Source organism: Panthera tigris, chromosome B4, assembly GCF_018350195.1.
Source record: "Panthera tigris isolate Pti1 chromosome B4, P.tigris_Pti1_mat1.1, whole genome shotgun sequence".
Taxonomy (NCBI): domain Eukaryota; kingdom Metazoa; phylum Chordata; class Mammalia; order Carnivora; family Felidae; genus Panthera; species Panthera tigris.
This window is the reverse complement of record NC_056666.1, coordinates 106,660,401-106,675,463: the sequence shown is the minus strand read 5'-3', so window position 1 is coordinate 106,675,463 and position 15,063 is coordinate 106,660,401. Positions and strand designations below refer to the sequence as shown.

Genomic DNA, 15,063 nt, shown 5'->3' with positions numbered 1-15,063 from the left:
TTCACCTTTATGACTATTCATTAGGATGGTAGAAACCTAATAGTGGAATTCTTTTTTCAAACTTCTAGAACTTTTCCTTTTACTGACATTCTGTGTATATTTTTTCCAAGAAAATTCAAACCAGAAAGACAAAGGACATTAGTGAAAACCTAATACCATTTGACCTTGTCACATTAGCCCTGGGCATAAAAAAGATATAAATTTCAAAGACGACAAAAAGCAAAAGATTTGTACAATGAGCAGCCAATGGGTAATAGTTTCCACTTTCTGCTCCTACTTAGAGTCTCACTGGAAGTAGAAAGACTTATGAAGCCGGGAGTCTTCCAGTTAGGACTCCGCTGAGTCAAACTTAAAACAGTCATATGTCCTAATGAAAATTTAAAACAGAAGTCAAGATGAAACATGTATTTCAAACAATATGTACTAAGTATCATTCCTTATTGTATTTCATTTGTTGGGGGGGAAAAGCATATGGACACATAATTTCTTCCTTGTGGTGAAAATATCAAAAATTAAGAGAAAAATATATACAATTTAAAAGACACACCAATCACAAATCCAAATAACGCATTTATAAAACTCTTCTCAGATTTGCAAAATATATTGACATACATTTTCCTTTTAGATCATCATTAGAATCCCATGAAATAGGTAAGGTAGGTATTACTACCTCTTTTATATGTAAAAAAAAACTCAGGCTCAGGCAGTAAGAAGAGAATTGCTCAAGGTCAACTGACAGGTAAGTTGTAGGTTCAGAATTCAAACCCAGATCAGCTGCCCTTGAGCCCATTTCTATCAGTCACATCCCTGATGTCTTTAGGCCTTTTCCCTTTGTCCTTTCAGAAATGGTAGATTAAATGTGCAAAGAACTTTGAAAGAGTCATAAAGAAAAAATCAAATATGTGACAGTATTAGAAAATTCAAAAAAACATATTTATATAATAAATTTACTTATTTTTATATAGTTAAGTTCAAAAGATTAAGTTCTTTTATTGTTAAGAGTTTTTTGATGCTAAGAACATATATTACTCAGTTCTGTGTCCCCCAGAATAGCAAACACCACCACCAAATGTTATAAGGTTAAGCAAATAAATTTATAAATAAGGATTATTTGGATTAAGTATCCCAATTATTATTATCAATTCTAAAAAACATCTAGTGATCAAGTTTATGTAATTCCTAGTAATAGCAGATTGATAGGTCAAAAGTCTATCAGAAAGATTTCTTTGATAATCTAAATTGTCCAAAAAAGTGAAAGGCATTATTTCTCAAAAAATGTTACTGACTTGAGTATTTTTTAAACTCATTAAATATTATTTTGCTCATTGATGTGGTTTAAGATCCACTTCTATAAGATGTGTGAGGTATGTCAATTACTGAGTGATTTATTGCATATGTCCAAAGCACAGCTGAGCATTTCCATTGAAATTGTGTTTCTTACCTGGAAAATATTGTGAAGAGATCCAGTGAGTTTGTGGATGGCCCACATTACTTAAACAGTGTTGTCTAAATAGAGCTGGCTCTACCATAAATGTCCTTTTAAAACCAAGTCAACTTTCATATGATAGAGCTGATTAAAATAATTTGAGGGAATTTTTGAATACAGATTCAGTTTTTGCTTTACCAAACAGTGGAATAGTTTAATAGGTATATGTTAAATCATTTGGGACATACATGCTCAAAGGATGAGCACTTCTGTGGCAGAGAATGTGAGAATATTTGATGATTCTTTTAGGAGAAAAATATATATGTATTAAAATCAGGCTGTACTTGTTCACTTGTTCCTCAAGAATTGTATACCTCCAAAAAGCAATTTCTTGTTAAAGGTGGTTTCTATCCCCTACTCCATGTGACTTTGATGAACAAATTAATCACATTAGAGTGAATAGGTCTCAATGAAATATTAAGCAGAAGGAGACATACGCATATTGTACTCCTGTTTTGGTTTTAGACAGTTTTTCTCTGCAAAGATCCAGATGTTTGGTGGTTTCAAATGGATCTTCTGTGTCAGGTACCCATCTCGATTTAATGTTAAGGTATTTTTTTAAGTGTTACTTTATATCCTTAGGGAAATCGAATTTAAATCAATCTTAACAGTTACAAAAAGACATGCAAGTTGAGAGCAGATTAAAAATCATTCTTCCAGGACTTAATAAGTACCACTTGAGAGAATGAGACATCCTTCTGAATTAAATTAACTACCTCCTGCATTTTCCAAGGACTATATTCTTTACAAATATAAACAAACCTGCTCTGGGAGATTTCTACAAGTAGGTCTTTCAGAAGAAATAAAATGAGTAGGATAAGTGGCAATTAAAATTCTACTAAAATTCAAGGGTATGTCAATACATTACTTTTTCAAATCCATTAAGGTTATATTTCTAACATATATATTAATTTATTGTGATGCACTTTCACTAAATTGCTGGGAAAAACTAACAACTTTTCTACTTGTTATGAAGATCAAGCATTTACTTTAATCATTCAATGCATTTAGTGCTTAAGCAGTTTGTTTTTACCTGTTTTGAGAGATAGTCAGGTTTTGTAGTAAAGGCAACCAATATGAAGAAAGTGCTTCCACAGTTGAAATGCTATTATCATCCAAGTGCAATTCTCTTAGTAGAACATGATTCTCCAAGGATGGAAGCTATATTTAAATTTGGGTCATTAGCTAATATTAAGCAAAATATTTTGTCATTCAACAAAATTTAAAAACATAAAACCTACTAAAACTAACAACAGACATATTCTGTTAAATTCAGAGTATAATGTTATAAGAATTTTAGGATGAATTAAATTTATAAGAATTAACTTCATAATTAGAATTTGATTTTTTACACAAGTTATCTCATCATAAATTTTAATTAGAATTTCTTGATAAATTGGCCCCATTTATATACTGTTATATTTTAACTGAGTAGTTACTATTTATTTTAGTGTTCTGAAAAACTTATGTTAAATTATATTTCTTTATAAAATATTCTATGTTGAACATTTTTTTTTAAATAGAAGTATGTAACAGTTTTAAGTAAACTGGAAATCACATATCAATAATAGGCAAAAAAAATAAAGAAAAATTAATCAAACTTGCTTTTAAATGTACAGTTGATATTTCTATTAAAAGGAAAATGTTTCATTAATCACAGAAACCAATAATTCAAAAGAATTACCTCACTTAGATAATTTCCCTGTAACTTCAATATTTGGAGTAATCCACACTTTTCAATACCTTCAACTTTAGTAAGATGATTATGTGAGCAATCCAGGTATATAACGGTAGGAGTATCACAAAGGCCTTTTGTGCTAATTAACTGATTGTGGTCCACAATTAGTTGCTGAAGATTTTTCAAAGATTCTAAACCACCTGAAAGAAAAATTTTCCAAGATCACTTGCATTGTACATTCTTCCAGAATTGAAAGGAGAGCTTCCATATTTTTCTAAATAATTGCATCTTTATATTTCCCAATATTTCTAGTTACAAGTGAAGATTTAGTCCATATTCCTATGAAATGTGTGTAAGTGTAAAATGTATTATTTTTTAAACTTGTACCCAGGAGAGATATTTTTGAATGACATAGTTGTGTGTTAATTTAAAATTGAGCAAAATACTAAAAGTATACATTAACACTGAAAATTTTATTTTCAAATGACAATTGAACAAGGTAGAGATAAAAGGACTTGCTTTTTTTTTTTTTTAATAGTTTTTAACTCAATTTCAGGGTCTTTAAAGTTTGAATCCTTACTTAAGTCTGAATATATAACATTGGAATGCCATTTTCCTACCATTGACATATCTATATTAGATTCCCAAATGATGTAGGTGCAACCATATTAACAGCAATGAAATATTAACATATTCTTCAGGTATTTCAACATTGTCACAAGTGGTCCGCTTTTAACCCAGATAGGGCTCAAACTAATATGATACTATATGAAAAATACCAAAGGAGCCTTAGACTACAGCTCAGTGCTCATAAGGAAAAAACTGAGAACGTCGTTCAAGTAAGTCATCAGGAATTAGCATTGGAAAGAAACACTGAGGAAGTCTGTAAAAGTTTCATGGAAGATATTAAAAATCTAGAAAATGTTATTTATATTGAATATTGAACTATATATGATCTCTCTATGCATCAAGCTATTATATGAAATAGGCAGTTTTAAAAACTGGAAGTATGGCTTATGGTCTAAAGTAAGTACAGTTAAGCAGAATGTCTTCAGTGAGTATTACACATATGGGAGTCATTGAGGCTAAACTTTGGAGAATCAAGCTTCATTGTGATTTTCTTGTCAAACCCCAAAATATTTTTTTTAATTAAATGTTGGATTAGGCATGAGTTTGCAACCAAAAAAAAAAAAAAACTTTATTTGATAATAAACTGAAAGGTAATCTTGAAAGAAACATCATTATGTATAAAAATAATATCTGGAATTTATGTAATAAATTTATCCTGGAGACATTTAAAGCATTAACTCAAGGTTTGTTCTTCTGATTATACCTTGTAATTTACAGAAAGAAAGGGCAGAAATACTGCTTATATCAAAATGGAGAAATAAAAGGAAAAATCAAGTAACATTACCAAGATTTCACAAGGAAGCTTAGTCTGCATCATATTTTAAAAATATATCTAATATCAATATGTAATATATAAAATTCAGAATTATGATAAATATTGTACAAATATTTCACAGAGATATATTTTAAGAAAAACTATATATCAAAATTTCAGTATTTCTAATAGTTTAAGTCAAAATAATTTGATATTATGCATGATTATTTCTTATGAAAAGGAATATATTTTTATGCTAAAGAGTAAATTTTCTTATAATGATAAATTTATAATATCTAAGAAAAGCAGGAAAATGCATAGAAGACCTATAGAAGAGAGAGACTGAAATTTAAATGTAGGCAGTAATCTTACATTTTTAACTGCTTATCTAGGATTATATGTACTGGTATTTTCTTGTAATGTAAAATAGCAAGCATAACTTAGAAAAATTGTCATCTGTTGTTGTTCAAGGAGTGAATTGGTCTACCCTATAAGAAATGACTAACCATTTAAATAACAGACCAATTATATATTATCAATTCTAAGGTATTAGAAATAGTATATTACATATTCTAATAATTATATATTCGTTAAAATGTAATTTAAAGTTTGCTGAAACAGAAAATACTTTGGAATTTAGTATGTCTTATGATCACTTCTAATGAATATCAGTAAACCCACTGAAGTAGTTTAAAGTTATTCAAGGCAGAAGGAAATGCTAATAAAAATTTGTAATTGTGTAAAATAAAATTTCCTTTATCAAACATTTACACATGTTAAGCAATCTACTTCCATAAGCTTAATATTTTTAAAAGCCATGCACATTGCTCTTAAGCTTTTCAGAGCTATTCAGAAATAGAATCTTCCATTAAATCATTTAGAGTTGGGAATGCATTTGTAAAACTTTTCAAAGGTCACACAAGAAGAGAACCAAGAATGAAACATTAGTCATACATTGAGTAAAGCTAAAGGATTTGGCAGAAGCAGCCTAAAAGAAATAGGAAATAGCAGACAAAGCAGCAGAATAATTGGGAAAGAACAAGAGGAAAAAGCAAACGGAATTCTGTGATGATGACAGTGGTTACTAAAAATAAAAAAATAAAATAATATACATTTTACAATTATGAAAGGCATTTTTATTCACACTAAATTATACATGGCCAATACTGTGAAAAGGAGTATGGAGAGGCCACTGTCTTGGCAGTCATGAAGTAGCTAAAGACTTTTGTTAGAGGCAACAATAACATAATCAAGATGGAAGTCACAGTGCAGTAGAAGTGGGGGCAAGGCATATAGACCTTTTTTTGATATTTGATTATGGAGAGAAGGTCATCTAAAGTGCTTAAAATGGACCACAAAACCCTATATTTGAACTCATCCTCTACTACTATCCCATTATCTTGGTTCATTCTACCATGTTAACCTCATTGCTGTTCCTCAAACATGCCACACACACTTCCACCTTAGGGCTGTCTGTATATGTAAAAAGCAATATGAGAGTGTGAACATGTTAGGCTAGGAAGAATTAAGTAATGCCCACCAACTAATTTCAAACATTAAGACACCATGGTTTTCAGCCAGTACACAGAGAAGGTATAATGAGTCCATTCAATAATCTGTTTGAGATTCCAATCTAGTGGAATTACCATGATTTCAAGCCTCCGATACCAAGGAATATTTGACAGAGCATTTGTACTTCTATGAATCCATTACATATTAATACACACACAACTACAAAGTAAAATGTAGAGAAACTCCTTTCCATATTATTTAAAACAAAGAAATGGAGATAAGTTAAATGTCTATCAGTAAGGGAATAGTTAAATAAATTATGGAGTATCTAAAAATGAATACACCTAATCTTCAATATGAAGTAGTCTGACATAGAAGGATGTCCATGATCTATTACTATATGTAAAACCTAATTTGTATACATAGCCTTTTAGCTATTTGAGTATGTTGGAATTTAAATCTATACATCTATATTGGTATTGCAAAAATATCTTAATTGATTCATAAACAATTATGAGCCATGGTTACTCTTACAAAATAAAAAAAAGAAGGCTTAAACAGAGAATGTTTTATTGCTTACATTATATAATTCTCTATTTTTAAAAAATGCTTAAATGAGAATGCACTTCTTGCATAACAGATTTAAAAACAATCTATTTGGGGGAAAAAACTCAGAGCAAGTATTGAATAGAAGTGTTACTTTGTATTTAATCCTGACTACCACCACTACCAACAATGATTGTTTAACTGAAGAAAACCTTGGAAAACCTGATCTGCTATTCATTAAAAGGGCTTGCTATATAGCCAAATAGGGGAACTCTGTACTTAGATAAGAGGACATACCTCTTCGACTTTAAGATAAAAGTTTTAAAGGAAATGCAATGAAACAGTAGACAGAGACTGGGTAAGATCTCTACAGCACTGGCCTAAATATAACTGTGAGGGAGGATGCGTATATGAATATATATATATACATATGTGTATATATGTGTTATACATATGTGTATATACATGTATATATATATATGTGTGTGTGTATATATATGTATATATATAGCCTAAAACTTAGTTTAATGACAAAAAAAGGAAATCATTTTAAAAAAATATGTGAAATATGTGGAACTGAGGCATGCCAACAAACAAGTGCATGAGCTCGGAAGATCTTTCAGCCTCATTGAGCCTTGAGATGACAGCAGTCCTGGCTGGCAACTTGACAGCAACCTCTTGAGAGATCCTGAGACAGAACTACCCAGTTAAGCCACTCCCAGATTCTTGATCCACAGAAAATATGAAGTAATAAGTGTTTGTGGTTTTATATTGCTCTTTTAGGGTACTTCACTTCACAACAACATACAACTAATACAGTAAGGATTACATTCTGAAGAAAATATGAGAAAGAAGAAAATATGTTGAAAATCCTCGGGGCAGTAGAAGGACAGTTAAAGAAACTTAATGTAACAAGAATTCAAAGATATTAAAATAACAGATGGGTACACAAGTGGACCAAAATAACACCATGACAGAACTAGCAAATACTTTAGGAACAACATTCTACAGAACAGAGAAGTAAAGCTTGAATTGCCCACAAAAAAAAAAAAAAAAAAAAAAAAAAAAAGAGAGATCATCACATGAAGAATAAAATATGAAGAAGCTGAAAATGAAGACATAGATTAGATTAAATAATAATAGACATGAAAGACAGATAAACTCAACCAACATATGAACCATCTATGATAATATATATATATTATCATAATATATATATATTAACTATATATATATATATTATATATATATATATTATATATATATATATTATATATAATAATATAATATAATAACTTAGTCTGTAGTTTGAAAGGGACATTGCGTTCCAAACAAATTTATGTGGATTTCTTGACTATGTTTCTTGGTTCAGTTATGAATCAAGGACAAGGAAATGTTATTCAGGTATCTACACAAAAATCAGTTATGAGGGTAGAAAATCAAGTTGGCCTCTCACTTGCAATAGCAACACACAATATCATGTATTGTCACACAGCACCAAGTGAAAGTGTTACTTTCATAATAAAGTATGAGTTTATTTTTCTTTAATGTTTATTTATTTATTGTGAGAGAGAAACAGCATGAGCAGAGGAGGGAATGAGAGAGAGGGAGACTCAGAATCCGAAGCAGGCTCCAGGCTCTGAGCTGTCAGCACAGAGCCCGACGCGGGGCTCAAACTCACAAAACTTGAAATCATGACCTAAGCTGAAGTCTGACGGTTAACCAACTGAGCTACCCAGGCACCCCTAAAATATGAGTTTAAAGCACAGCTTTATTCTCATTCAAGAATGAAGGCAATTGACAATCGCAAATGTGAAAGAATTCGGGAATTACAGGACGCATCTTTCTTTGAAAAATAAGATTTAAAAAGAGCTAATGAACTGGATAATCCAGACAAGCAGAGGATGAAAGGAGTAGTTGTCAAAAGAACTGGTATTGACCAACTGTCATACAGATCAAATGTTGCTAACGGATATATATGTAGAATCATAACTCCTGATGTGAGTAATAAAAATTGTGAGGTGAAAAGAATAAATATTCTAATTTATTTCATTTTCTTAAAGAGTTAATATTGCCTAAACTAGATGAATTAAAAGCACATGTTTTCATAATTTACTGAACAACAAAAAAGGTATTATAACTGACAAAACTGGAAGGGGGAGATGGAGGTATAAATGAGATAATTTTATCATCTTTTTTTTAAAGGTTTTATTTATTTATTTTTAATGTTAATTTATTTTTGAGAGGGAGATACAGAGTGTAAAGAGGGGAAGGGCAGAGAGAGAGGGAGACACAGAATCTGAAGCAGATTCTAGGTTCTGAGCTGTCAGCACAGAGCCCGACATGGGGCTCGAACTCATGAACTATGAGATCATGACCTGAGCCGAAGTCAGACGCTTAACTGACTGAGGTACTCGGGTGCCCCAATAATTTTATCATCTTTAGCATGAGGTAGCCACTCTAAAATTTCGAAGACAAAACATTTTCATATATTTTCCTGCTCTGTTGTTTAATAATGCTTTTGTGAGTTTTTAAATATGTCCTATCTTAGGAAACTGTAGAACAATTAACTAAAAGGGAATGTTCCCGACCAGTAATTCATATAGGGATGACTTTTTTGTTGTTGTTCATCATAAAATTATTTTGTATACATTAATATATTTTAATGATTGCTTTACTTTACAATCATGGTACTTTTTAAACACTCATATTGGTATTCAATTCAGTAGTGGTTAAAGTTATATCTGCATTATCTCAAAAGCAGCACTAAAATGTTGACTTTCTTTAATATTAATATAAAATATATGCCTAGAGCTCATCTCTTTAAGTACAGTATAATAACCACAGATATTAAACTTTTTCTACCATTTAATTAAACTTTACTTAATTAACTACCTAAACTTTTTTAAATTAAACTTTACCCTAAGTATACTTATTCATATAGAAAAATTAAGCATGATTGGCTGAAGAGTTACCATATTCATTTCAAGTGATTTCTTATTTCAATTACTTCATACTTATTACAATACTTATTTCAATTCTTTCATATAAATGCCTCCTATATATAGGACATTCTGTTTACCATTTTGTATTTGTTATTCCTCAAAGAGTTTGTGGTTTCTATTTAGGTGTCAGCTAGGCTTATCACAGTTTTATTTTCTTAATAAGTAGTATATGGTAATTTTTTTCTAATTTTTTGAAATAAGAAGCATAGAGTATCATATATTAACACATATATATAAATCATTTATTTTCCCCATATTTCTACTACAAATATCAAAACCTATTTTTTCAAAAATGGCTTTACTTGTAATATAAAATTCATCAGAGACTTGTTTTACTAGTATCAGCCCTGTGCTGTGTCCACACAGAAATAGAAAAATAATAAAGGCAGAATCTCTGCTAAAATATCTTACTGGATCCCTTCAACCACATTTTTTAAAAATTATAGCATGTAAAAACGTTAACACTTTATTGTGAAGTGCATAGAGTAAATTACAAAACAATATTACAGTAGTGATTTTTTTAAAGGCAGAAAACAATATGGAAAGACAGAACAATAGGCAAGAAAATAAATAAACGGCATCCAAATTGGGAAGGAAGCAACACTATCACTATATGCAGAAGACATGGCACAATATATATAGAGGACCCTAAAGACTCCATCCACCAAACTGCTAGCATAAATGAATAATGAGTAAAGTAGCAAGATACAAAATCAATGTATAGAAATATGTGGCGTTTCTATATACTAATAATGCATATATGAAAATTATCCCATTTATAATTGCACCAAAAATAAAATAAAATACCTAAGAATAAATTTAACCAACAAGGTGAAAGGCCTGTATACTGGAAACTATAAGACACTAATAAAAGGAAGTGAGGAAGTCATAAATAAATGAAAAGACATTCTGAGCTCACGGATTGAAAAAATGTATATTGTTAAAATAGAACAATATCCAAAGCAATCCACACAGCCAATGCAATTCCTATCAAAATCCCAATGACATTTTTCACAGAAATAGGAGAAATAATTCTGAAATTTGTATGGAACCACAAAAGACCTTGAATAGCCAAAGCACTTTTGAGAAAAAAACAAAATTGGAGATATCACACTCCTCGACTTCAAACTATATATCAAAGCAATAGTAATCAAAACACGATGGTACTGGCATAAAAACAGACACATAGATCAGGGGAACAGAACAGAGACCCCAGAAATAAACCCATACACATATGTCAATTAGTTAATGACAAAGGAGCCAAGATTATACAACAAGGTAAGGGCAGTCTCTTCAATAAATAGTTTTGGGAAATCTAGACAGCCGTATGCAAAAAATGAAGCGTGGCCACAGTCTTACACCATGCACAAAAATCAACTCAAAATGGATTGAAGCCTTGAGTGTAAGACCTGAAACCATAAAACTATAAAACCCCTAGAAGAAAACATAGGTGTTAAACTCCTTGACATAGGAGGTCTTGGCAATAAATTTTTAAATCTGACACCAAAAGAAAAAGCACCAAAACAAAATAAACAAGTGGGACTATAAACTACAAGCTTCTGCACAGCAAAGGAAACCATGAACAAAATGAAAAGGTAACCTACTGAATGGGATAAAATATTTGCCAATCATATGTCTGATAAGGGTCTAATACCCAAAATAAAGAATTCACACAACTCAATAGCAAAAAACAAACAAACAAAAAATTCTGATTAAAAATGGGCAGAAGATCTGAATAGATATTTTTTTTCCAAAGACAACATATAGATGGCTAACAGACACATGAAAAGATGCTCCACATCACTAGTCATCAGGGAAATGCAAATCAAACACAAAGGGATCTCACCTCACATCTGTTAAAATAGCTATTACCAAAAAGACAAGAAATAACACGTACTGCAAGGATGTGGAGAGAAGGGAACGGAATCCTCTCACACTGTAAATGTGTGAATGTGAACTGGTGCAGCTACTATGGAAAACGGTACGAAGTTTCCATCAAAAAGTTAAAAACAGAACTACCTTATGATCTAGCAATTCTACTTCAGGTATTTATTTAAAGAAAAAAACCCACTAAGTTGAAAAGATATATGCACCCTCATGTTTGTTACAGTATCATTACAATAGCAAAGATATGGATACAATCTAAGTGCCCACTGATGGGTGAACAGATAAAATAATTGTGATATACAAATATATACAATAAAAATTAATTAATTAACTAATTAATTAATTAAAGTTGAAAAAGAATGAAATCTTGTCATTTGTGACAGCATGGATGGATCTCAAGGGCATTATGCTAAGTGGAGTAAGTCGGAAAAAGACAAATGTCATATGACCTCTCTCATATGTGGAGTCTGAAAAAATCGAACAAACCGAAACAAAACTCCCATACACAGAGAACAGATGAGTGGCTATCAGAGAGAAAGGGGAGTGCAAATTGAATAAAGGGAGTCAATTGTATAATGATGGATGGTAAGTAGATGTGCTGTAGTAATCACTTGTAGTGTATACAAAAATCAAATTATGTTGTGCATCTGAAACAAATATAATGTTATATACCAATTTTTTATGAGAGAGAGAGTGTGTGTGCAAGTGGGGTAAAGGAGCAGAGGGAAAGAGAGAGACGATCTTAAGTAGGCTCCATGCTCAATGCAGACCTCAATGCAGGGCCTCCATCCCAGGACTGTGGGATTATGATCTGACCTGAGCCGAAATCAAGAATCAGACACTCAACCAACTGAAACACCCAGGCACCCCAATGTTATATATCAAGTTTATCTCAATTTTTTTAAAAAGAAAATACTTTAAACACACACACACACACACACACACACACACACACACACACAGAAATAAAAAAACAAAGGAAAAAAAACAAAGGGAAGGTTTATAAAAAGTGGGTGAATCCAAAAGTATTGATATTATAAACTTATACTGTCTTAAGTCATTCTAAATACACACATAAAATTAAAATGCATGACAACAGTAGTATATTAATTTGGGAGCAAGTAAATAAAGTTTCAATTTTCTAAGACCCTAGTACTGCTTTGAAAAAGTACCACATAAATTCAGATTTGGTAAATCAAGAAGGCATGCTGTATCTATAATAAACCAAAAGAATAGTAAAATAATATGTAACTTATAATAGAAAGGAAAAATGAAATAATTTAAAACCTCAACTAAAACAAAAAGAGGCAAGAAAAGAGGAAAACACAACAGGAGGAACAAATAAAATCAAATAGTATGATAGTGGATTTAACCTCAAATATATCAATAATTGCACTTAATTATTAATTAACCTTAGTTATTAAAGGCTAACTAAGCTGGAAACTAAGGCTGGAAACAAAGCTGGAATTTGTCAGGAAGCCTACAGAAAACAGTAACGAAAGCAACACATTTTCACATTACATACAACAGACATCTCAAAAATAGAACTTGCAGAAATATTGTAAATAAAAGGGTAGAAAAAATTATGTTCTATACACACTACACCAGTGATTCTCAAAGTGTGGTCCAGAGATCTCCCTCGTACAGACGCTTTTAAAGGTTCTGTGGAGTCAAAACTATTTCATAATAATTCTAAGATGTTTTTTGCCTTTTCACTCTCATTTGCTCAAGAGCTTACAGTGGAGTTTTCCAGAGGCTACATGAGGTGTGATATTGTAGCAAATTAAATGCAGAAGGAAATACGGAAATCCAGCTGTCTTGTGTTAAGCTAGACATTAAAGCGATTTGCAAATATGTGTAACAATAACCCTCTTCTCACCATATCTTTTTGTTGAAAAATACATTTATTATTTAAAAATTGTTACTAATGGAAAAGCTTTATTATCTTAATCTCTAAATGAATTAATAAATAAAAACAATAATTTTCGTCATTTTTTTATATACAGTAAACACTGATATAACCTGTTTGAGGTGGGTACTCAATAGTTTTTATGAGCATAAAAGATTCCAGAGTCCAGAAGAAAGGTAGTTTGGGTATATCAGACACAGAAGACTAAGGCAGAAAGCTTTATTACAGATGAAAAGGGACATTTAAAAGTGATAAAATTGGTGAATTCAAAAGAAATTTATAACAGTTACAAATTTATATACAACAAATAGCATGGCCTCAAGAATATTTAGAGCAATAAAAAAAAAAAAAAAAAACAGGCTCTAAGAATAAAGAGCCACAATGCACAATCATCATGGGAGTCACATATATAACTTTTTCTCTATGGAGATGTTGACATGATCAGTGCATGCGGATTACAGGCACTACTGCGTAATAAAAACCGAATACGCTCTGACGTAGGCACTCCATGAATTTCAGGCCTATTCCAAAACTAGCCACATTTATATAAGCAAGTTACTTAACTTGTCTGAGTTTTTATTATTTTATTTGTGGAGCGAGGGTGATTTCACGTTCTTGGGAGGATTAAAAACAGTATCATAAAGTAGTTTGCACACTTTCACATATGAGGTACTATTATGGCTTCTTAATAATCCTCAATAAAAATGATTTAAAAAAAAACTATAACTGTGGTGAACAATAAGGCTTCAAAGAGAAATGTTTGAGCTAACCCATGAAGAAATTGGATATTAACACACACTTTTTAAAAGTCTATATACAATTGATTAATCAGTAATTTGACTCAGGCAACGCATTTGGCTCAAAACGGGGAATCTAGACAGGACGTAAGTCACAATAACTTGCCATTCTTCCTCCTTTATTCTTACAACTTCTTTTCTATCAACTGAAGGATAATAACTGAACAAAAGGGGCGTGCAGCAAGCCTTACCTTAGGATATCATTACTTCCTCAACATACCAAAGAAAATGATTCTTTTCCAGTCAACGTTTCTATTTCACTCCCCATCCCAAACAATACAAAACAGTAGCCACAAAACTATTCAAGAGCTTCTTACACATGATGTAAATATAACAAATATAAAGATAAAGTGTCACTTAAATACTCTTGAGTCCACTGCTTCAATGTAATCTTTATTAACTCTTTAAAAGTTTCCTAGGTCCCACAAAATAGAACTGAGGTCAAATGTGTTTATCCCTCAAAAGGCCTTTGCCCATGGCAAAATTAGCATTTGGCCATACTTGCTACAAATATCTATTTCAAAGAATTTCTCCCACAGAAATGAGCCAATGGTCTAATAAAACATTCCTGCCACTTGGGAGGAATAAACCTCTCCTGTAAGGAACAGCAAACTAAAGATGTTAAATTACACTGGAGGTTTTCACTAAATAAGTGTTTGGGAAAGGTCTACCTTCTTTAGCTGCTCAGTGATTGCTATGTTTGATAGTTACATACAAATATGCTGAATGGCACCTAAGATTTTTAATTTCAACGCACAACTCCTTCAGGATCATACATGTTGTGTGAGAACAGGAATGCTAAATCAGGAGTCAGAAAACTTGGATGCTAGCCTCACCTCTGCTAGGACTTACATGCAAA

General features: G+C 31.4%; 1 protein-coding gene across 8 annotated transcripts in view; it reads right to left on the bottom strand.

Moving 5' to 3' along the window:
- The window catches only part of LRRIQ1 (leucine rich repeats and IQ motif containing 1), a 207,889-nt gene that overhangs the window by 153,574 nt on the left and 39,252 nt on the right, over positions 1 to 15,063 (bottom strand). For all 8 annotated transcript variants that reach the window (XM_015539066.2, XM_015539067.2, XM_015539068.2 and 5 more), the window contains exons 11-12: positions 3,171 to 3,364; positions 2,520 to 2,647 (exon numbers count right to left, since the gene is read on the bottom strand). In XM_015539066.2, the coding sequence (XP_015394552.1) occupies positions 2,520 to 2,647; positions 3,171 to 3,364 (322 nt within the window). The remainder of the gene's footprint in view (positions 1 to 2,519; positions 2,648 to 3,170; positions 3,365 to 15,063) is intronic.